The sequence below is a fragment of the Staurois parvus genome, unplaced genomic scaffold, assembly GCF_062004578.1.
Source record: "Staurois parvus isolate SC_StPar_1 unplaced genomic scaffold, SC_StPar_1.0 ptg000445l, whole genome shotgun sequence".
Taxonomy (NCBI): domain Eukaryota; kingdom Metazoa; phylum Chordata; class Amphibia; order Anura; family Ranidae; genus Staurois; species Staurois parvus.
Window position 1 is genome coordinate 1486763 of NW_028318241.1, and position 24052 is coordinate 1510814.

Here is a 24052-nt window from a genome sequence, read left to right on the forward strand (position 1 = left end):
AGGGTCACACTGGGGATAAGGCCAGGGTCACATTGGATATAAGGCCAGGGTCACATTGGGGAAAAGATGTGTGGTAAAAGAGCACTATTGAGCAGAGTGATGTCCTTATACCTCCATATTCAATCATAGGCTGTGCTGAAAGCTGTATTGCTTCACCATATATAGAAGAAAAGCTAGATCACTGACCTAGATAGCCTATTTAGGAGGGGTGCCTGGATCACACAACTGGCTGAACACAATTAAAAATCCTTTGTCAGTTAAGATAATTCCAGTATACCCATTTCAACTATTTATTTAGCTGCGTTCATGGTCTACAGCTTTAACAATGTATTTAGCCATCCTTTTTAAGCTATACGGTGTATGAAATTAGTCATATGGCACACAACCTCTAAAACAGGAGGGGAGAGGAAAAGATGGAGAGTGATTGTTCGCTTGCATGTAATTATCCAGGATCCCTGACCGGTCTTGGAAGTAATACTATATCACTAGTTCCGGACAAAATCACATCTGACACACAGAACATTTCTGCAAGCGTATTACAGTGCCAGCCAATATCCAGCTACATCGCTCTTTAATTTTTTGGCATCAGCATCAAAGTATTCTGGCATATGCTAGATGAACAGTTGGCTCCCGTTATCTGTTTCACTTTGTTAGATGCAAGTAACTAGATTTACTCTGGTTACAGTCTAATTCCTAATTACTCTTACTCTGATGTGATCAAGGCTCAGGTGAAGCTTGGATAAAATCAGTACAAGGGGGAGATGGTGTTATTTTTAAGAGTTCTGTAGTTATAAAAAGGGATTACTGCCAGACTAAAGCTGGCCACAGATGGATCAAAATTCATCCGGTTCAGTAGGGACCGGACAAACTTCAATCCATCTATGGGCAGGCTTGTTGTACAGAAGTAAATCTCTTGTACAACCAGCCTGTTGGAAAATTTTCGTTTGGTCCGTGCCGTCTGCTGAGTGTATTGTGATAGCGGGAAAGTCTCCCCACTGTCAGAAGGCAATACACCTATACCCAACAGTTGATCCAGAGGAAGGCAAAAAACCTGCAAAGCATGATCCAATTTGCTCCTGCAGGGAAAAAAAATTCTTTCCTGATCCCCCGAGAGGCAATCGGTTATTCCCTGGATCAACTTTACCTATAAATGTTAGTATCCAGTTATATTCTGTGTATCTAAGAAAGAATCCAGGCCTTTTTTAAAGCAATCCACTGAGCTGGCCAGAACCAACTCTTGAGGGAGTCTATTCCACATTTTCACAGCTCTCACTGTGAAGAAACCTTTCCGTGTTTGGAGATTAAATTTCTTTACCTCCAGACATAAAGAGTTCCTCCTTGTCCTCTGTGCTGACCTCAGGGTGAATAGCTCTACACCGAGTTCACCTTGAATGTGTGGATGGGACAATCAATTCATTTTCTTTCGTTCAACCCACTGATTGAAATAAAGAAAATGAATCATGTATGGCCTGCCTAAAGCCTCACAAAATGGAGAAAACCAGCTGAAGAAGAGGAAACAGGAATACAGATACTCCATTGTCACAAATAGGGCTTATGTAATAACTCACTTTGAAGATCATCAAATACTTTGACCATATATGCACAAGACCTAAACATGTAAATCCCGAGCCCAATGTCCGCACTGAATGGAGGATAAGAGATGTTGATGTATAATGAACACAAACACAGGCACATGGTTATCATGCAACCTCATCTAGTCGCTTGAATATTGGAACATCTGATCATCCCATAGAGGTCTATAAAGTGTACCAACAAACATGCTGTACAGATCAGAGAGCTTTAGAAAATACAGTCTTCGTGAGGGCATCTACTAAAATCACCTTTGATCTGAGGTTTGCATTTTTATTTATTGTAGACATTGAGAAAAGAAGGGTGAGATTAAGAAAGGAAGGGTGAGATTTAGAACTTTATTCTTTTTTCCTTCTTTAAATTCTGATTCCACCTCCTAAAGTGGAGGAGCTGCAAAAGCTATGTCTGCCCATCTAGTTCTTAGATTTACACAGCTCTGTCCTATATAACAGTCCTGCCTAACAGTGCAGGTGAGCTAATTTTACTTTGATACACACAGGTCTTGTTTCACCCCTAGCCTGTGAGACAGAAGCAGAAGACTGTTGAGCTCATCACTCTGTTCTCTCCTGCGGTCAGCAAGTCCCTTGTTAGACGATAAGTACTGCACAACGGAGAAATACCGAAAACCAAGACTGCCACCATTTGTCAAACAACTCACTGGGTTCACTAAAGTGGAACTTATTATTGTAGCAAGTGTCAATACCCTGCCAAAATACAATAGCTCAGTGGAATTCCACATGGAATTTGTGCATGGGAGAATGGAGTCATTTTTCTTCATTCAACCCACTGGTTGAACAAAAAAAATGACTCCTCTATGGGCTGCTTAAAGTGATATTAAAGGCAGGTTTACAAAAAAAACAAAAACAAATATGTTATAGTTACCTGCTCAATGCAATGGTTTTGCACAGAGCAGCCCCAATCCTTTTCTCGGGTCCCCGTTGGCACTCCTGGTCCATCCTTCCTGCCAATGGCAGTGCCAGGAGAGCTGCTGCTCTCATGCACATCGCTGGATCAAGTTGGGGTTCTGGTAATTATTAGGGGGGCTGTTGCACACAGAAGGTTCTTTACTTTCATGCATAGAATGCAGGAAGGTAAAAAAAAAAAAAACCTAGGGCTACAAGGGCAATTCCAAAACTGAGAGATTCAACCACTTGCCGACAGTCATCTCATTAGTTCCCTGTTTTCAGTATTAATGTAAAATTCCAGGTCTAATCTCACTTTGATTAGGTTACTTGGACCAAGATGATCCAAATGAACAATTTCCATTACAGAACAATGCGCCCGGTGTGTGTGTGCTGTAATGGACTGTAGTAGGATAAGCAGTGCTGTGTTTTAGCAGCAGTACAGATGACTTCCCAACTGCTGCTGGAATTAACCAGTTTAAGTCCGGACACTCTCACCCCCTTCCAGTCCAGGCCAATTTTCAGCTTTCAGTGCTATCACACTTCGAATAACGATTGCACGGTCATGCAACACTGTACCCATATGAATTTACCATTTTTTTTGAGACACATAAAACTTTATTTTGGTGGTATTTATTCACCACTGGGATTTTTATTTTTTTGCTATATAAATGAGTCTTAAAAAAGTTTTTTAAAAGGGGTTTTCTTATATAATTTTGCAAATAAATAATCTTTATTCATAAATCTTGACCAAAATGTATTAATCTATCTTTTTAGTAAACAAAAAATAACCCAAATTAGTTTATAACCAAAAATTATAATTTTTCAAAAAATGTTTTCCATTTTTTATATTATTATTTATGTTTTTTTTAATCATACTGCCACCCTAGCAGTACAGTGTCACATTTCTGGGGGGGTGATGAAGAATTTTTTTTCTTTTTTTATACTGATTGCTTTTACACCCATAAAGGCTGTAAAAGCAATAATTTCTCCTCCTCTCTGGCTGCATTCCTCAAGCCATTGAGAAATACTGTGATAGCTGTGATTGGTCACAGCTTGTCACATGGTTAAAGGCTGTTGTGAATAGCCTTGTACCATGTGACCTCTGTGATCATTCACAGATTTCACACGTAGTAAGCAATGTCAGGAAGTGACATCTTGTTTACTACAATTCATGTGATCATTGAGTGGCCAATCAGTGATCATATGAATTGGGACCTCACACAGAGATCCCGTACAGCGATCTGTGTTCCACTGTGTCTGGAGGATACAGCGGGCACCGATCGTGGTGCCACGAATTCCCAGGGAGCATGCACAGGCATGGATGCGGGGGGACATTTAGAAATGTCCCCCCGCATAGGCAGTACTCCCGTCCGGCCGTTTGTCGACATGGGCCGGATGGAAAGTGGATAAAAAGAGTGTTGAGCTCAGTGCTTCTCAACCATTTAGGAAAAGCCCTGCTTTTTTATCAATGAATACAAGACTCCCTTGGATTGGTCGAAGTGTAGAAGTGGGCACATGTCATGATTTCCATCTCAGCCAATCAAGTGAATCCTTGTCCGACTTGGCCCAAACTATTTAAAGGGAAAATTAAAACCTGGAATTCTACTGTAATGCTGCCAACTCATCAGGGTTTTTATTTACAATCACAATATTTACACAGATTCTGTAACTGATTATACACAGTTAAGGTTTCAAATTAATTTATCCAAGAAAACTGTGTGACTTGTCAGTTATTAGAGGACATAAGTGCCTGGAGGATAGGACTGCCAGATGATTAACCTGGAATAGCATAAAATGCACAATTATACACACTGAGGAAGCGTGTTTACGTCCTTTGCAGACATACCTAGCACATACCTTATTCAGGCGGAAGCTCAGACTGAGGGTGGTTCTCATAAATACAATTGTTTTTTTACCAGATGATCATTGTCCCATGTGTATGGGACTGACTGTGTTAAGCAGCCCATAGATTACTTTTTTTTTTCGTTGAACCAGCGGGTCATTGTATTCTGACAGTGCGGAGACATCCCTTCCTCCAGAATACACTCATCAGCGCCACCGGTTATAACCTGATCTAGCAGAAACATACCATCAGGCTGGTTGTACAGAAGTCAATAGGTAGATTACCCTCTGTGCAATCATCTTGCCCATACATGGATTAAGATTTAGCCAGTCCCTTCTGAACCAGACAAATTCTAACCATGTATGGTCGGTTCTAGATCTACCATCACATTTTTGTCACAAAGCGGGAGAGACGAGATCGGTGAGCAAGGCAGAATACAAAAGTGTTATTCTCTATGAAAAAAAAAATGTCCTACCACTCCATTGAGTCTGTAATAAAAGAAAATTTACAAATACATTAAAACTAAACTGCACACTGAACACCATTTTAATGCCAAAATGAATCCATTAAACTAGTTTAGGCACCTGATTTAGACTTGTATCAGCATCTTGCAATTTCCTGCACAGTAGCACTTAGCTTTGAAAAGGAGGAACAGCAGCCAATCAGGCTCTGCTTTATACTAAATATGAAGTCATGGAACATGCTGACAAGAGGAATGAATAATGTGAGCGGACAGATAACCCCAACAGTGTCCTGCTGCTCCTTCACCATCCTATCACAGGCTGGGTGGCCAATTTGTTTGGGTTACAGCAAACTCGTCAGTTGCATATTAAAACCCAAATGATGCCTAGAAGAGCTGCAGTGCTCACCTCTTTGGTGGCCCATTCCTTTGTTCCAGCACTGAAGCCTCCATCAGAATTTTGGCCTCCATTCCACACTTCTGAAAGTGATAAATGCCAGTTTCTATGGCCACATGCTGTTGTTCCTTCATTTGAACTCTACATCGCAATAGCGCATAAGAGTGATGTAGGGAGTCATGAAAAGGGTCCACAGTGCATGGTGAGAAATAAAGGCATCCAACACTGTATAAAATTCTGAAAAGTCTGGTAGAGCTCCAGTGCCAGACAAAGCAAAGATGGGAAACACAGCACAAGTGAGTACAATACCTCGTACTCAGGAAAAGCTCCATTTGGATTTCTTTATGCAGGTGACAGTGTCTCTAAATGCAGAACACAAAGTCAGGTCACCAGGCTGGCCATACAGTTGGCAGGGCTGTGTAAATATTAGAACTGCTTGGACAGATCTACAAATCCTTTGACAGGTAAAAACTCCCTTGTCTTTATGTAAAAACAAACAGTGCTCTATGTTGACTACTATGACCTCCTCCTCTCCTACTCTTCTTTTTTTACAAAATGTTTATATTCTTCACATACAGTTTTGCTGAACAAATAAAATTGCAAAACAGAAAAAAGAGAACTGAATCCCTTTATGTTTCTAAGTGCCAGGTAGTGCAAGAAGTGAGCGCTATGTTTAGCTCCTGTCATATAAACACCATGGAGAGGTAATTCCAGAACAATGGCTGCAGGTGCGCAATCTAATCTCATTATTTCTTGTAGGAATCACAATACCCAAACTATCTCTACAAACACCAGGGATCCTGATTGTTGGAGGCTCTCATTTAGAAATGTTAATGTTATTAGAAAAATAGCATTTTCAAAAGTGTTTCCAGAACGTTAATTAGCCCCGACGCTAGCTGTGCTTATCGTTCGTGTCTCTGCATCAGCCAGCTCCATTCGTAGACATTTTAGTGATAATTTTGCTGTTCCATGCTAGTCATTATCAAACGCTATATCACTTTATCACCGACAACTAGAAATGCACAAGAGACAAGCAGGCATTACATTAAAATCAAGGATTTCATAAACTGTATAATTGCCAGGCAGCAAAATGCATCATATGTATAACTGGTAGTATAAGCAATTGCCTTCCAAAAAAACAGAAAAATAAAATATATCAATACCTATGGAGCAACCAGAAGGGCCAGGAAGGAATCAAGTCGCACTCAGTTTATTGCCAGCTTGTAGACTTATAGGTTCAAAAGCTAAAAAAAATTAGTTGAGTTGGGCAATTCCAAGATAGAAGACAGCTTATGAGCTAACTGTGTTCATTGCTTATATACAGTACATAGCGCTTCTTGATTCGAAAAATGGCATAGTGTTTGGTCTGCACTACCTCAGATATCCCAGTTAAAGTTCATGGATCAGTCTCTGAAAACTACACTATATTGCAAAAAGTATTGGTATGCCTGCCTTTACATGTACATGAACTTTAATGGCATCCCAGTCTTAGTCCGTAAGATTCAATATTGAGTTGGCCCCGCCCTTTTCAGCTATAACAGCTTCAACTCTTCTGGGAAGGCTGTCCACAAGGTTTAGGAGTGTGTCTATGGGAATGTTTGACCATTCTTCCAGAAGTACATTTGTGAGGTCAGGCACTGATATCGGACATGAAAGCTTGCAGTCTCTGCTATAATTCATCCCAAAGGTGTTCTATCAAGTTGAGGTCAGGACTCTGTACAGGCCGGTCAAGTTCCTCCACCCCAAAATCACTCATCCATGTCTTTATGGACTTTGCTTTGTGCACTGGTGTGCAGTCATGTTGGAACAGTAAGGGGCCATCCCCAAACTGTTCCCACAAAGTTGGGAGCATAAAATTGTCCAAAATGTCTTAGTATGCTGACACTTTAAGAGTTCCCTTCACTGAAAAAAGGGGCCAAGCCCAACCCTTGAAAATCAACCCCACACCATAATCCTCCCTCCACCAAAATTTACACTTGGCACAATGCAGTCAGACAAGTACCATTCTCCTGGCAACTGCCAAACCCAGACACGTCCATTGGATTGCCAGACAGAGAAGCGTGATTCGTCACTCCAGAGAACACATCTCCACTGCTCTAGAGTCCAGTGGTGGTGTGCTTTACACCACTGCATCCAACGCTTTGCATTGCACTTAGTGATGTAAGGCTTGGATGCAGCTGCTCGGCCATGGAAACCCATTCCATGAAGCTCTCTATGTACTGTTGTGCTAATCTGAAGACCACATGAAGTTTGGAGGTCTTTAGCGATTAACTCTGCAGACAGTTGGTGACTTCTGCTCACTTCAGCATGCACTTACCCCACTCTGTCATTTTACGTGGCCTACCACTAACAATTGACCATGGAATATTTAGTAGCAAGGAAATTTCACAGATGAACTTATTGCACAGGTCACAACCTATTACGGTACCACGCTTGAATTCACTGAGCTCCTGAGAGCGACCCATTCTTTCAAAAATGTTTGTAGAAGCAGTCTGTATACCTAGGTGCTGGATTTTATACACCTGTGGCCATGGAGGTGATTGGAACACCTGAATCCAATGATTTGGAGGGCTGGCCCAATAATTCTGGCAATATAGTGTACTTTCAGTGCAAACAACATACCGTCTATACGTACCCATAGACAAGAATTGACAGTAATCTAATCAGAAGACAAATCACATGGAAGGACACTGACCCCATTGACCAGCTGCTGTTTTAGGGAACATTTTCTGATTTCCACTATTCCCCCTCTTCCCCATCTATAAAATAGTGAGCACGATAATCATCTACTGGCACGAATATTCTCTTCCATCCTTCTCTCACAGTCTGTTAAAGGAACCAGCACTAACAGCTGATTCACACATGTGCGTTGCGGATTGAAGCTCAGGTTTCACAGCTAATTGACACAGTAGGTGTTTACCGGTTCAAGTCAGGTTTACATCAGGTTCAGATCAGAATTTATTCTGTTCACAACTGATGACACGTGTGGTTTAGAAACGGTTCCCATAGGAGTCAATAGTCCTGTCTGATTTCTGAGCAGTGCCTCCAGTTCAGATGCAGATTACAGGCTCTTCTGCAATCCGCACTGAATCCTCACTGCCAGGTGCACTGGACATATGTTAACAGGCACCATAGGAAGCAATGTTGTTTCATATGTCATGTCAAAGTGTATCCAATCCACATATATGTGAACCGACACTCAATCCTGCTACATGCATCTATATCCTTTGAAGGGTCTATGGGCATCCTGTATTTTCTTGCAAGAAGTATGATAGTTCAGCATGAATGCAGATTGCCTGCATTTTGGTTTCCCCTCTTGCTCAGTTGTTCCCAAGTTACTACACCTCTCCTCCCATGCTGCTGGATCCCACTTACCTGATATATATTGTACAAGGTATACACTGGGACTAAGGCCTGGTTCACATCAATGTGTTTCTTAATGCTTTTTGCAGAAATGTATTACAGTCCATTTAACATGGTTTCCTATGGGACTTGTTCACATCTATGCTTTTTGACCTGCTGCGTTTTTGGAGAGGGTCAGGGACTTTTTGCTACAAAAGAGTTTAATGGAGACACTGCTGAAATGCATGAAGTGTGTTTTTGCCACACTTTTATTCTGCCCAGTGATAAAAACATTTCCTCTTTAACATAACAAAAAAAAGCTAAAAAAAAAACCAAAACACATAACGTGATGAAAAAACGCATCAAAAAACATAATGCACTGCAAAACGGACAAAACGCACACTGCACTGGTGTGAACCAGGCCTAATACAGTGTATGAACTTGGCAAGGTACTAATCAAACCCAACACCTTACAAAATTATTTTAGATTTAAGCAGATTCAGGAAAGGTTTGAATCTCTGCCAGGTAATTATTTCTGCCAGCGAGTGTCCCCGCTGGAGAAATTTCCCATTTCAGTCATGGTGTTGGGTGTCACAGGGAAAAGAACTGCTGGGAAATTATTGTGTACAGTAAGTTAAAAAAAATTACTAGGGTTTGTAAGGCATAGAACCTCTTAGGGGTCGTTCACACTTGAATGTTTTACCAACGCTTGCCAATTGCCCCTATAGCGCTTGGCAAGCGTTGGTCTGGCGTTTGCAGAGCGTTTTAACGCTCGGCAAACGCTCCGCAAATGCTGCATGCGCGGTTTAGGGGCAGTTGCTAGGCGTTTGCCGAGCGTTAAAAACGCCCCACAAACGCCTAGAGTGAAGTTTGAATGGTGTGACCGCTCCGCAAATGCCCCGCAACCACGTCGCAAACGTCGGCCGGGCGTTTGCAGAGCGGCACCATAGACAAGAATAGGAGGCTTCAACGCCTCCTGACTCATCCAGAGGCGTCCGTTTTGCCGCACCACGACGCTACTACTCCCGTTAGAACTGCACCATGTGCTGCAATGTGCAGAATTGCCAGAGGCGTTTGGGAAGCGGTAAAAACGCTTCCCAAACGCCTCTCTGCCACCTGCACACAACGCTAGCGTGAACGTAGCCTTAGAACTTACTGAACTCACCTATGTCCCAACAATCCAACATCCGTGAGGTTCCTCACTGACATCTTCTCCCCAGCTTCTTCTAGGTGCCAGTCTTTTGCTGTCTTGATTGGCTGGTGCAGGATGACAAAACTCCAGCACATGCATGAGAGTAATTCATCTCGGCACACTGGCACTGTGCCAGTACTGTAAATGGAGCTGCACAAGTGCAGCTTCATGTAGATTCTGCAGGATTGCAAACAAGCAGGTAAGTGTATTTTACTGCAGAACAGACATTGAATGTCTCTTCTGCAATAAAGAGCCTGCCTGTTTGCATTTTTTTTAGATCCACTTTAATATCTTGTTTGGGTTTCAGTAGAGACAGGAAGTGAGGGGAAATTACCCAGATGAGCTCACAGGCTCACAGACAACCATAAAAAACATGATGGAAGCTTGAACTCTCCCTACTGTATACCAAGTGAAAATATTTGCTGGAGTTGGGCTTATATACTGGCATAAAAGTTTAAAATGTAGGCACATCACAAGTCGGTCAGTGGGTGCCAGCCAATGATTGACCGCCAAGATCGCTGATTGGCGAAGGACGACAGGACAGAGCACTATGAATGTAAATAACACAGAGCTCTGTCCTGTCAGCAGGGATGTGTTGGTTTTTGTTTCACTAAAAAGCAGGGAATAAAAACCTGCACATTCCTTACTAAAAACAGCACACAGTGAATGCACAAAGCACTGCTAAGGCATACAATTAACCCTTTTATTGCCCCCTAGATGTTAACCCCTTCCCAACCAGTGTAATTAGTACAGTGTTCGTGTGTATTATTAGCACTGATCACTATACTGTTCTCACTGGAGATGTCATTAGCAGTTAGTCAGTTCCCACAAAGTGTCAGTGTCGGATTGTCTGCCGTACTATGACAGTCCCACTATAAGTCGCTGATCGCCACCATTACTAGTACAAAAAATGATAAATAAAAATTCCAATATCTATACCATAGTTTGTAGATGCTCTAACTTTTGTGCAAACCTATCAATATACACTTATTGGGATTTCTTTAATTTTTTTTTACAAATATGTAGCAGAATACATTTTGGCTTAAATTTATGAAGAAATTCAATTTTTTTAATTTTTTTTAATTGGATATGCTTTATAGAAGTAAAAAATACAGTTTTTTTTTTCCAAATGTTTATATTGCAAAAATTAAATAACCCAGTGGTGATCAAATACCACCAAAAGAAAGCTCTATTTATTAGAAAACATTATACAGCTTTCATTTGGGTATAGTGTTGCATGATCACGCAACTGTCAATTAAAGTAACGCAGTGCCAAATAGCAAAAAATTATCTGGTCATGAAGGGGGTAAAATCTTCCAAAGGGCAAAAATGGTTATAGAAGCATGTTCTTTACAGAACTGCAAAAAGTCATCAGAGCAATGACTTGTCCCGTCAGCTGAGGTTTTTAGTGAATAAATGCTGCATTCATTTGGCAGTACTAGGGTCGCTGGTTCGAATCCCAACCCCGGCACCACCTGCCTGGAGTTTGCATGTTCTCCCTGTGACTGCGTGGGTTTCCTCTGGGTACTCTGGTTTCCTTCCACACTCCAAAGACATGCTGGTAGGTTAATTGGCTCCTGTCTAAATTGGCCCTAGTATGTGTATGTATGAATGTGAGTTAGGGACTTTAGATTGTACACCCCTTGAGGGTTAGGGACTGATGTCAATGTACAATATATGTTTGTAAAGTGCTGCGTAAATTGACGGCGCTATATAAGCACCTGAAATAAATAAATTTGGTGTGGTAAAGCTGGTAGATCCCATATGGGATATCATAAGGCAGTACCTCATTGCAAGAGAAGAGACGCTTAAGGGGATATGATTGCAATTTACAAATATCTATATAATAATTCTAGCATAAGGAGAAAACTATTCACTTAAGAAAATAGGAGGCCACTCAATGAAGTTGGACAAGAAACAGTTTAACCTTCAACTGCAAAGTCGAGTTCTTTACAGTTAGAGCGGTAAGGATGTGCAACTCCCTTCCACAATTGAAAGAAAAAAAAAAAAAAGCTTACAGGGGCATCTCAATGAGCACAATATACAGGAATATGGGAAGCTGCATTGACAAACACACATCCACATACACACAGGGTTAACTGGATGGACTGATGTCCTTATTCAACCTTACCAACTATAAATATTTCCTGTGGGAAATTCCTTTACCAATAATTATGCTTTGTGCAGAAGGAACTGAAGGTAAAGAGCACCATTGCCACAACTCAGGTAATTTAGGAATATTCATCAAGTCTAAACTGTAAATATCACTTCTAAATATCACCAAGTGAATGCATGAAAAGTAAGCTGCTGTCTCTTTGGATAACCCATAGTGCACTGGGAATCCTCCATGTAATAATTGTTTTATATCAGTTTCTGTTCTAAATATGATCTTTGTTTTATAAATAAACAACAGTTTAAAAGTATACTATTAAATTACCTAAGCCTAACAGCATCCATAAATATTTGGATTCCCTTGGATGCACTTTAGATCAGCAGGCAACTTGGTACAGTACAGAGCATACACTGTTTTTCTCCATAGATCCTAAAGAAAAAGCTACTGTATCTACTTGCAAGCTTAAAATACAGCAAAACTGGAAGTTTCAGCCAATACCTTTTGACTTGTGGTGGCTATCACTTTCCTATTCATATAAGATCACCCAATTTATCCAAAAATAGCCACCATTTATGGTGGTCATCTAATGTCTATGTTTATCTTAAAATATTTGCAGGCATTAGAGGAATACTAGAACTGTTGAACTATGAAAGGTCTATGAACAAGAAATCTTTAAAATATACCTTAAACCTTTCTTTGTTTTGGAAACACTAGGATGGGGTTAGCCCCCTGACAAGTTTTTATAGCTGTTTATGAAGAAGATTCACTCCCCTACTTGTGCTGCTGACTGTTGTCAGCAAAAAAGGAAGCAAAACGAAGTTCAAAAGTTTCAAAATCTCCCCAAACACAGACAAAAAGAACCAGCACTTTGCTACTCTATTCAAAACTATAAAAAGGAAGTTTTGGATATACATACACTTTAAAACATTTACAGAAAAGCTGTAAAAATATTTGAAATGGAAAAAAAGTTGCACACATGGGGATGATTTACTAAGAGTTGTACACAGAATCTGGTGCAGCTGTACAGAGTAACCAATCAGCCTCGAGGATTTATTGTCAAAGCTTACAGTGTTACTAAACCCACAACAGTAAAATCAGTCAGTATATGATATAAAGCATGCTTGTTATACTCACTGTAGAACCTAAAGGGTTAATCCTCTGCATTGTGTAAAAACGCGGTTTGATCCGGTCTTCTCTGATTCTCCCCTTCCCTTGTCCCCCTCCTATCTCCTGATAAGACATATTGTGTGGAGTCACTCTGAACATGCTCATGTTGGTGTGTATTGTTAGAGAGGTTTCTCTTTCCTTGGGAGAGTGCATGTGATCAGCACAGGGCCAATCAGCACTGTCCAGACAGAGGTCAGGGGTTCTGCATCCTCCAAAAGCAAAATTAAAACTCCTACAAGATTTACCCAGTGCTGGACACTGATATATGTCATAAGACTGCTCTAAGTGCTGATGAGAAAAGGTATTTAGCAGTTTATATTTATGAAAATAATTGTACTTCCATGTTCTGTTTACTGTGGAAGACCAGATATAGTGAATTCAGGGTCCTGGATTTAGTAACACTTTAAGTGAAGAAGCTGAAGTTAAAAGCGATTGGTTACTATGCACAGCTACACCAGATTCTGTACCAGTTTTAGTAATACTCCCCCTATGTGTCTTCAAGGTATAACTAAACAATTGTTTTTAAATGTTTTTTTGTCCATCAGGTACATTTGTTATCATCACTCCCTTTAAATCATTTTAGGTTGGTAGTTAATGGCACTACAGAAGGATTAAAGTGTTAAAGTGATTGTAAAGTTGTTGTTTTTTTAAATAATAAAACAAGCTATACTTATCTGCTCCTTGCAGTGGTTTTGCACACAACAGCCCCGAGCTGGTGTTCGTGGTTCTTCCCCCATAGCAAGCATACTGCTATGGAGGAAATTGTGCAGGTTTGATTATGAGCCGTGCTGTGTGTGTCCATAGACACAAACAGCACAGCTTGGCTCCGTTCCCTCCTCACAGGCTGTGATTGACAGCAACAGGAGCCAATGGCTCTCGCTGCTGCTTCCATGACCAGTGAGGAGGCTCTCAGGCACAGTGATGGATCAAAATTAAGCTCAGGTAAGTATTTAGGAAATTTACCCATAACAACTTGATAAAAAATGTTTTAGCAAGGAACATACATTCCACAATAATAATTATGCTACCAAAATTAAAGTGTGCTGCAAATTGCCTCCAGCATTGTTCCTGTTCTTCCTGTTGGAGGCTGCCATTTAACCGAAGCCCAGAGCCCCTGAGCAGCAGAAATTCTTTAGGTTGTCAGTGGATCAGCCTCTAGTGGCTCTGATTTTCAACACAATGCCAAATATGAAGAGCAACTGAGCATGAGCAGAGCAGTGTGAGACAGAGTGTTACTGGATTTTAAACAGCATAGGCACTTATATTTAATGTTTTACATAGCTATACCTGCAAAAGGGACCAGCCTGAAGTGATCTAGCAGGACTTTATTTTCTGACTAAAGTTCCACTTTAATGTAAAAAAAAAAAATTTACATTTACAACCACTTTAAATAGTGGGTCAAATAAACCAACGTTTGCTCAACAAATCATTGTGAATGACAAAGGGTAGCAGTTATTAACAGGCAGCAGAACACTAAGAGTTACTTAATACATTGAACAGAAATGAGAACTTGGCCAATCTGTAAATTTTATTTTGCTCTCTAGTAGACAGTTATATAATTTATTTGAGTTGGCATACAAAGCCAGGAAGGACGACCAGGGGCAGCGTAAAGTATAACTTCCACAAATAACTTTTTTGAAGAGTAAGAAGTAATTATGGAAATGTCCTCTATGATTTATTATACTTCTACTAAGAGAGCAAATGAAATTTCCATGATTAAAACATGATCCTAATTAGTGGTGGTGCACACTGTGCTCCTGTAAAGTTCCAGATAGGAATTCTAGAACACATCTACTTTTCAAAAGGTTTGGTGAAAATCAAATACAAGAGTTTAAGCAGAGCAAACTCCTGAAAATGATTTTCTTGGCGAGAATGCAAAAAAACACATGCACAAGTGCATCTGGAAAATCACAATGAAACTGCAGGTGAATTGAAGTGCACAGGTGTGATTGGGACCTCTCGGATTTTAGGAGTTAATTCATTCAAAACTAATATTTCAGTTTTTATTGGATTCCCACAGACAATCACTCACTAGTATCGGATCCCTCTCAAGGACTCTGGCCAATAAATAGCTGCACCTGAGTTCTCAGATCTTTTAACCTGCTGTGTGACCTTAAACAGGAGATCTCAATCTCACAATTAAATGTTTCCAATTATTTTCTGTTACTGAGAATAAAGTAATAGCACTGACACATCTAACTGCTCTAGCAAGATGGGTGAAGAGGCACAAATGGAAAAATAAGGGATCTGAGAGGTGGTTCAGGCAGCCAGCATCACATACCCAAAGAAACATTTTGGGTAGGCTTTTAACCCAGGAATATATACTTACAGTGCTGTAAAAAAGTAATTGCTCCATTCCTGATTTTTGTATTATTTTGCTAATTTGCCCCCCTAAATGATTCAGATCATCAAACACATTTTAATATTACACAACGGTAAAGCAAGTAAATACAAAATGCAGTTTTTAAATGATGATTTAATTTATTAAGGAAAAAAAAAGCTGTCCAAACCTGCCTGGCCCTATGTGAATAAGTAATCTCCCCCATCCCCCTTTGCGAAATAATAAATGAACTGTGATTAACCACATTTTTTTGGAAAACAGTTAAATTTAATTTGCCACACCTAGGCCTGATTACTCCAAGACCTGTTGAATCAAGAAATCACTTAAATAGAAGTTGTCTGACAAAGTGAAGCATGCTAAAATACCTTAAAAAAGCAACACCATGTCGCGATCGAAAGCCATTCAAGAACAGATGAGAAACAAACTAACTGGTATGTATCAGTCTGAAAAGAGTTTCAAAGCAATTTCTAAGGCTTTGGGACTCCAGCAAACCATGGTGAGATACATTATCCACATATGGAGAAAACATGGAACAGTGATGAACCCTCCCAGGAGTGGCCGTCTACCAAACTGACTCCAAAAGCAAAAGGACAACTCGTTCAAGAGGTCATAAAAGAACCCAGAACATCTAAAGAAGTGCAGGCCTCACTTGCCTCAGTTAAGATTGGTGTTCATGATTCAACAATATGAAAGAAAATGGGCAAAAACACAGCATTTCATAAAAAAAACATCATACCAACAGTCAAACATTGTGGTGGTAGTGTAGGGTTGCCACCTCATCCCTCTATAAAACAGAACACATATTAATTAAACAGGTTCTGAGGCTAATTTATTGCAGATAAGATACTAAAATGAGTTTAATTACCACCGTAATTAGCCACAGAACCTGTGTTATTAATATGTGCTTGGTTTTAAAGAGATGAGGTGGCAAACCTATGGTAGTGTAATGGTCTGGGGCTGCTTTGTAGCTTCAGGACCTGTACAACTTGCCATAATTTATGTAGCCATGAATTCTATGCTCTACCAGAAAATCTTAAGGAAGAATGACTGGCTCAAAAACACTTGGGTTATGCAGCAGGGAGTTTATGGGGCAATTATTTTTTCACATAGGGCCAGGCAGGTTTGGACAGCTTTTTTTCCCTTAATAAATAAAATAAATTAAAAACTGCATTTTGTATTTACTCGGGTTATCTTTATGTAATAATAAAATTTGATGTTCTGAATCATATAGGTGTGACAAATATGCAAAAAAAAACAGGAAGGGGGCAAATACTTTTTGACAGTACTGTAAAGCTAAGAGCCAAGCCATAAGCACATAAATGGCAAGATTAGTCCAAGCTTACCTAACCTTACCTAGAAAATACAACATTGTCAAACTGTAAAGAGAATCTCTCATGTTCCAACGCTGGTCCCTCAGAGCCTTTGGTGAATACCTGGTGCTTCCAAGTGTGGGAGTGCATCTGACACCTCCCAGCTTGCAGTGCTCAGGCCTGAGCGGCCAATCATCAGACCCAAGCACTGACACCTTAAGAGGAGCTGGAAGTGGACTCTACGTAAAGCTCTAAAACCATCTGACATGGATTTGGACTCAACACTTTGACATAGAAATAATAGAGCAGCAGGGGAGCATGGGGAAAGAAAGTTCAATGGGTGGGGGCTTTTTCATACAGGAGAATCTGTTATTTTGGAAAAAAGCTTTTTAACATCCTTGATGAAAATTAGTAATTGATTTTTTGCATGTGGTTTCTGCAGCTTGAAATATGTTTGATGGATGCAAGTACATATTGCTAGTACTCATTGTCTGAAATTGAAGGGTGGTATAAGAGCTTCAAGAAATCTGCTTAGAACTTGTGGAATGCTTTGTACACGTTTTCTGAACATTATATCCTACAGACCAGCAATTACAAATTTCACATCCGTTTAGTATAGCAATAAAGGAACAGATTGTGAACGCAATACAACAAATCAAAATTAAAAACTATTTTTAGAAGCTCAATGGACATACCCTGGAATGTGATTTTTAGTTGGCTTTGGTTATTACAGAGGCATGCAACATGTGACACAAAACAGACCGCTAGTGAGTTACCAGAAGCATTATTTTTAGGTCTGACGATTAATAGGTGTAACAATCATTGTATTTAGCTCTTCTTATAGTAAAATGAACCGACGGGTTTAGCACTATCTTTCCACTTTCCTCAATTGTCCAGAAGAATAGAAATCACTGCGATTCTGGGACTTGATTTAAATTAGCAATGCTGCAATTTTCGTTTATGGCAGTTGATGAGTCAATGAATGAGTGCTACACTATACAAGGTGAAACTCACGCCCAGCTGATATATACTGTACAAAAATAGCAGCATTGGTGGAGAGCAACAAGCAGCATTGGTGGAGAGCTGGCTACCTGAGGCCAATGGAACAGTTGGACTTGGATTGACCCATCGTTCCCAAGCACTTGGTCTATATTTATAACCACAGGTAACAGTGTAAAGGTGCAAAGCTCTGGAACTTCCTGATATCTTCTAAGCTTTTCATCCCCATCTGCCCAGAGCAAGTTTCTGTTTGCCATGAGGTACCCAGTAATAGTAATACGTCAATAGGAATGTGTGGGAGCAAGCATAACATGGCCTACGGTTTTTGAGCTTGTTTGCCAAAAGGGTCCAGTAGTCAGGTGTTTTAATAAGGAGATGGAGGCTGCTGCACTTTGTATCTGACAGCAGTTTCTGATGAGTTTCCTCCACTATAGGTCTCAAAAATTATTAGAATTGATACGCGGTTTAAAGCTGGCCATACATTACAGTTTGATTCTACAATCTCTGTAGTTGGACCTACTTAAAATATTAAATTATATATTCAATCTCCAGAGGGTGTGCTGGTTTGGTGACTGGACAGTGTGAAATCACTGCTCACCATTGCAGCATTATTCTGATACACAGCCTCCAGGGCTGTGTATGGAATGAGAAGTGCACAGACTGGTAAAGCTGTAGAATTGGATGGCGATGAATTTGTAGTGAGGACCGAAGGGGTGCGTAGGATGTTCAGAGGTAACATTTTCATTTTGGATGGCGATTCATTTGTAGTGAGGACCAAAGGGTGTTCAGAGGTAACATTTTCATTTTGGATGTACAAGTGTAATTACTCTTCGATTACTTTATTTTTTTCAATAACTTTATAGTTTCCTGAACAGATTTGTCTAAAAAACAAACATTAGGTTGGAAAAGCTATGCACATTATTTTAAAGGTATGCCTCTCTTTAGTAGGAACATTGCCCCTGACACACTCTGACTGGTTATAGTGCCATAAAAGATGGAAATCCAAATGTAATATACTATATAGCAACAAGTATTTGTAAACGGAGTTGTACACTGAAAACTGCATACAGAATAGAACCTCCGTTTATCCACAAGTATGACAGTTGCTTTATTTAGCACAGTGTTAAAAATTAAGAATTGTAATCATTACCTTAAGTGCATTTTCCCATCATATCCTTAAAACAGTGCCTGTCACAACAGTAATTACAGATATAACGGAACACGAGTCTATGACGAAGAAATTCCTTTTCTTTACCACGTTATAGTTTTCAAAAACAGTTTTATATTGTGAGATACAGTTGGATATATTTTTTTAAAAATAGAAGAAAATGAAAATGAAATGCCCCCCCCCCCTCCTTTTAAAGCTGAAACCAATGCTGTAAAACTGTATTTAGCACTTTCCATCCCTATTTATCGCTGGACCCTTTGCAGCACCTCTTCTCTAGTAGATTGGTGTTAACATGCACTATGGATCAGTACTGGAATGCCATAAGAGAGGAATACTTAGCATTGCTCACCCCATCAATGCTAGGGATGATATAGTATTCTAGGTTAGGCCCCTGGTAACACCTGTGGCCACATCTCCATTCCCACCTCTCAAAGACTTTGGTAAAACAATTGCTAGTACAAGTAGTTTACAGGAGGCCCTCCATGTCCCTATGTGGCAAAGCATTGCCATCTTCCTCCTCTCCCCAGTCAGCACAGGATTTGGTCAAACAGTGCAAACATGTCCCATGGTCATGAGTTTAGGCAGAGTAAAATTAACTAAACAGGGATTTTTGTTAAAACAAATAGCATTTCTGTGAAGAACAGATGGGACATTTATAAAGACCCCCCCCCCTCCCGCCCCTTCTCCGCCGACTATAATAGCCGCCACTCTTTGGATTTCCACAATATGGAGCAGGTCTGTGGGAATTTGTGCCAGTACAGCCAAAAAAGCATTTGTAGGGTCAGGTACAGATAATGAACAAAAAGACCTCACTCTCAATGGGCACTTCAATTCATCCCAAAGTAGGGTTAAGGGCAGACCTCTTTGCAGGCCTAGTCACTGTGCTGGGAGAATGGTCTCATCACAGAAAAGCCTTTCCGTATGGACGCATATGTGCGTCAGGCGGCATTTTAGCCCACCTGCCGTATATATATATATGCATATGGCTGGTGGAAACAGATTATTTGTGTTTCTGAGCAGTCATGCAGTTGTTATACCCTTAAAACACAGATCTGTCTTTTTCTTTTAATGCACGAATACCCCCCCCCACCCAAAAAAACAAATTCCAAAGAGGGATAAAGAGGCCCCTTGCCATTTTACAATAGATCATTACACTTCAGTATTTAAAAAATGTTTCACATTGGCACCACCCTGCCTCCAGCTAGGGAACACAGTCCTTGTATATTATGGTTTGAGATTCCCTATTGACCCATCATTACTGCAAAACCAACTATTAATAGGAACGATTTCACTAGAAAATGTTGTGCATTACAATGGAGATGCTTGTTACTGCACCTTTGGGAAGTCACAAACAAAACAGCTCAAGAGTAGCAAGAGATGCAGCAAAATTGGAAACTTCAACTAAAGCCCTCAATTTCGTTTGCTATTTAGACAAACTTTGCTTACAAAAACAAAAACATTTGGGGTAGTGTAGTTTATTTATTCCCATGTTCCTTGTATTTGTTTTATTCCTTATTTGGCTACTTTAACATTATTTGTGCATGGTCGCTTTATCCACTTTTGCTTTCTGTGAAAACAACTAATGAAGCTAATCAGGAGCTTCCCTAGCTCACTGGAGCCATTTAAAGCCAGCTGCACCCTTACAAATCACCAACACCTCTTAATTTCATCTTCCCCATGTATTTTGGAAAATGGTGGAATTTTTCAGAAATCACTCAATTTTCACCATAATTTACCAACATTTCTGGAAAAGAAAAAAAATCTTAATTTTGCTTCTATCCAATAGTCAGCCATAAAATTGCTATGTTTTTACTAAAGAATTTTGTTAAATGACTACTTTTATGCTAAATCACATTCAATTATTTAAACAAAAAGAGTGGAAACTGTGCAACAGCTATAGGCATATGAATACTTTACATTTTTTAGAGCCCACAACAACCCTTTTCTGTTCTTTGTGTATTGTTTTGCAAAAGACTCACACAGCCTTATTCAATAAACAGTTCAAGGAGCAAAATGCCAACTCACAGCAGCCAAGCTGATTTCATTAGTTGCTATAAATACTGTAACTAATACTTGGCAATTTGGTCTTCAAATTTTAATGAATGACAAGATCTCCAGACTCATTTAGACATGCACTGAGACTTGACCAAGACTGTGGAAGCTGTGTCTTGCAGCTGATGTTTTCCCCAAGACTGAATTGCCATGCCTTGTTCTATTGCTTCATCTCAGTGTGACAAGGGCTATGTTGACAGAGGGACAGGGCATGATTTCCTCAGTCCAAACCCTCCCTAAGACTACACGTACACTGTACACGTTTATTCTACTGGCAGCAGAAAAGCGCATGTAAATATGGTACCGCATTTAGCGATTGGACGTTTATTAATTTCATTGGCCAGAGTATTTGCCATTCAAATGAATAAATGTGATTCATCTGCGTTCAGGAGAGGGATGTTTAACTGCCCTTTCACTCTGCTACTGCAGAATTCTGATAAAAACCTACGTGTACATTGACACATTTTATTGAGATGAGTTCAGGGGCTTCGGCAAAAAAACACCAAAAACTCCTAAACTCACATTTAGAAGCATTGTGCCTGAGGCCTTAGACTGGTGATCTAATGAACTGAGCACTGGTGAAATGATGACTGTTGAAGTGAACAAAAGACAGCAGGATAGGTGGAAAAAGTAAAATTCCACAGAATGATTGAAGTAGTAGGAATATTTTACACTGCAGGTCCTCAGGTACAGCTTACTTTCCAGCACATTACCAGAGTAACCATATCTCCAACTGCAAATGTAGTGCTCAGGGAAAAACTCTAAAATCTGGTGGGAACAGATCAGCAGGGGAACAGTCTGCTTATCCACTGCTGATCTGGGCAGAGCGGGTGGATGACAGGTCCGTGTCTGCTCAGCTTATGCTGCAGACATAGCCTGATCTGCTCTATAGACCGGCAGAGGTAAACAGACCAGCTGTCCGTTTACATCTGACTGCCCTCCGATCCAATCCACCTATGTACAAGACAGTTTGCCTTCTGTTTTTTTTTTTTTAATGGACAAGATTGCATTGGAGCTAGGTGGGTGTAAACGGACACAAGTCTGTTTACACCCGCCAGTCCAGAAGGGTGAATGGAGGGTCCATCAGGTCCACCTGAAAAAACTGACAAGCGGACCTGATTGGACCCTTCGAGTGAAAGGGGCCTAGGAGTATCTTCTCATTTCCTGCTAAAAAAAACTGACAGGTTTTAACAGTTTCCTTCTGTATCCAGAACTACATAAAAAGTTTTGACCATAGATATACTCAATCTGCAATGACTAAATGACAATCTTACTGCACTGACTGATTTAAATCGATAAGACATGTCCAGATATTTTTGCTCATGTAACTGGAATAATGTAATGCTAAATTTCACAAAATCCCGGGCTTCCCTGCTCTCTGGTGTTTCAATGAATTGATGTCAATTAACCTGTCAAAAGATACAAACACCAAATCTCTGCTGTTTTTTTTCAGATGCAAAATAACTTCAAAGGGGCATATACAATATTTTAAAAGCTTTTTCACTGAAGTCTATGATCACATCATCATTTAATCCTTCTTTATCCTCACCTCAATTGTTGGAGGGTCTTTCCTTTTGCCTCTGATCCACGCTGCAAAAGAAAACAGAAGATGTTAAATTAGACCCATAAAACACAATTGACTCATTACAGGAAAAGCACACATTTGTGTGATATGAAACCAAGACAGAACACAAACAATATGAATCCTAAAGAGCAAGGAATCATTTTGAAAAGATTCCAGATCTTCATACTTACACAAATGGCCAGCTAATAAATTTTTCAGCATCTTTCAAAAGTAAAAAAAAAAATAAAAATAAGAATGTTTATCTCTGAGAAATTCCCCAAAGCATGGATAAACCTTCTCTAAAAGCTCCCATTACCTTACCGTTGTTTAGCTGTATGCTTTCAGAGACCATGGGCGCTTAAGGGAACTATATAAATCATACAGCAGGAATAAGCCAATCTCTTCTCTGCGCTCTGGATACAGTCCAGCTGTTTGCAACTTATTAAAAAAAAAAATCTGCTTGATTTTAGCAGAAGGTTATACACTACGCCAGGTTGTATGGCACTAATAATTGCGATGACTGAAAATACTGTACTTTCCAAAACTTTGATGCTATTGTGGATCATTTTTTTCAATGTCCATTATTTTATTATTGTGCATGTTCTTATTAATGTTTTTTTTTTTTTACATCTCAACAGACCAATGATGTTTCTAGAAAGCTGGCAATACTTTGCTTTTACAAAGTAAAAGTACCAGCAATGCTTCCTAGTAAATGTATTCTAATAACCTCCTCGAAAAGGTATAAGCGCTTTACAGTAATGTGTTACTATGTGGAAGGCCTGTAAGTGAAATCCCCAAACACTTAGTGGTCCAGTTATAAAGCAGCGGTATGGCCTTCCTGCCAAATCCTCTACTTTGAAGTTCAACTGTACCTTTAGCACAAATTGCCCTTTAATGAACACAGCCTCCTGATGAGGGCAGCCCACCTGGTCTCATTATTACTTCTATGCAGTGACCTTCACTGTGAGACCCCACAGCCTTTGTTTCTGTGGGGTTCTTGCGGTGTCATCTTCAGCCTCCAAATGTGCACTACAGCCTCATTCCTATTGCATTACTATGGGAAACTGTATTTATGGCAGCCTCCATAGCAGAGTATGGCTCTCTCAATAGGAATAAAATAGGGTCCTGGCATGCATGTACAGGCTGAGAAGATGAGATGCTTTGATAACGTCTATAGATGACACATATAAGAAAGTGATGTCAGATGCAGTCCCTGGAACTGCCCATTCTACCATCTTGAGTATTTGATATCATTTTGGCGCGATTTTTGAACATATAAAGGAGCAAACAGATGTCAGGCATGCATGGCATCACCCCTACTGTAGACGTGTATTGACACGAAACGCGTCTAGAAGGAGCCTTCGCACGCCTTGACGTCACGCCGCCGGATCAGGAGGTCCAGCGGCCAACCCTTGATTTTCACTGGTCAGTGTTTTAGATGTTCTTTACAGCCTCTTTTACTGGCTACAGGCTGCAGACATGTGCTTTGTAATCCTTATTTGATTTTTTACACATTGGATTTAATAAATTTTTTATTTAAAATACTACACTATGAGCACCTTTACTTCTTATATCTGGCACTGAGTCCTCATAACTCAGCCCCAGCTTT

General features: G+C 40.0%; 1 protein-coding gene across 2 annotated transcripts in view; it reads right to left on the reverse strand.

Moving 5' to 3' along the window:
- Nucleotides 1-24052, reverse strand: part of NDUFAF2 (NADH:ubiquinone oxidoreductase complex assembly factor 2) — a 133445-nt gene that overhangs the window by 17796 nt on the left and 91597 nt on the right. For both annotated transcript variants that reach the window (XM_089688051.1, XM_089688050.1), the window contains one exon: nucleotides 22429-22469. In XM_089688051.1, coding sequence (XP_089544177.1) covers nucleotides 22429-22469 — 41 coding nt within the window. The remainder of the gene's footprint in view (nucleotides 1-22428; nucleotides 22470-24052) is intronic.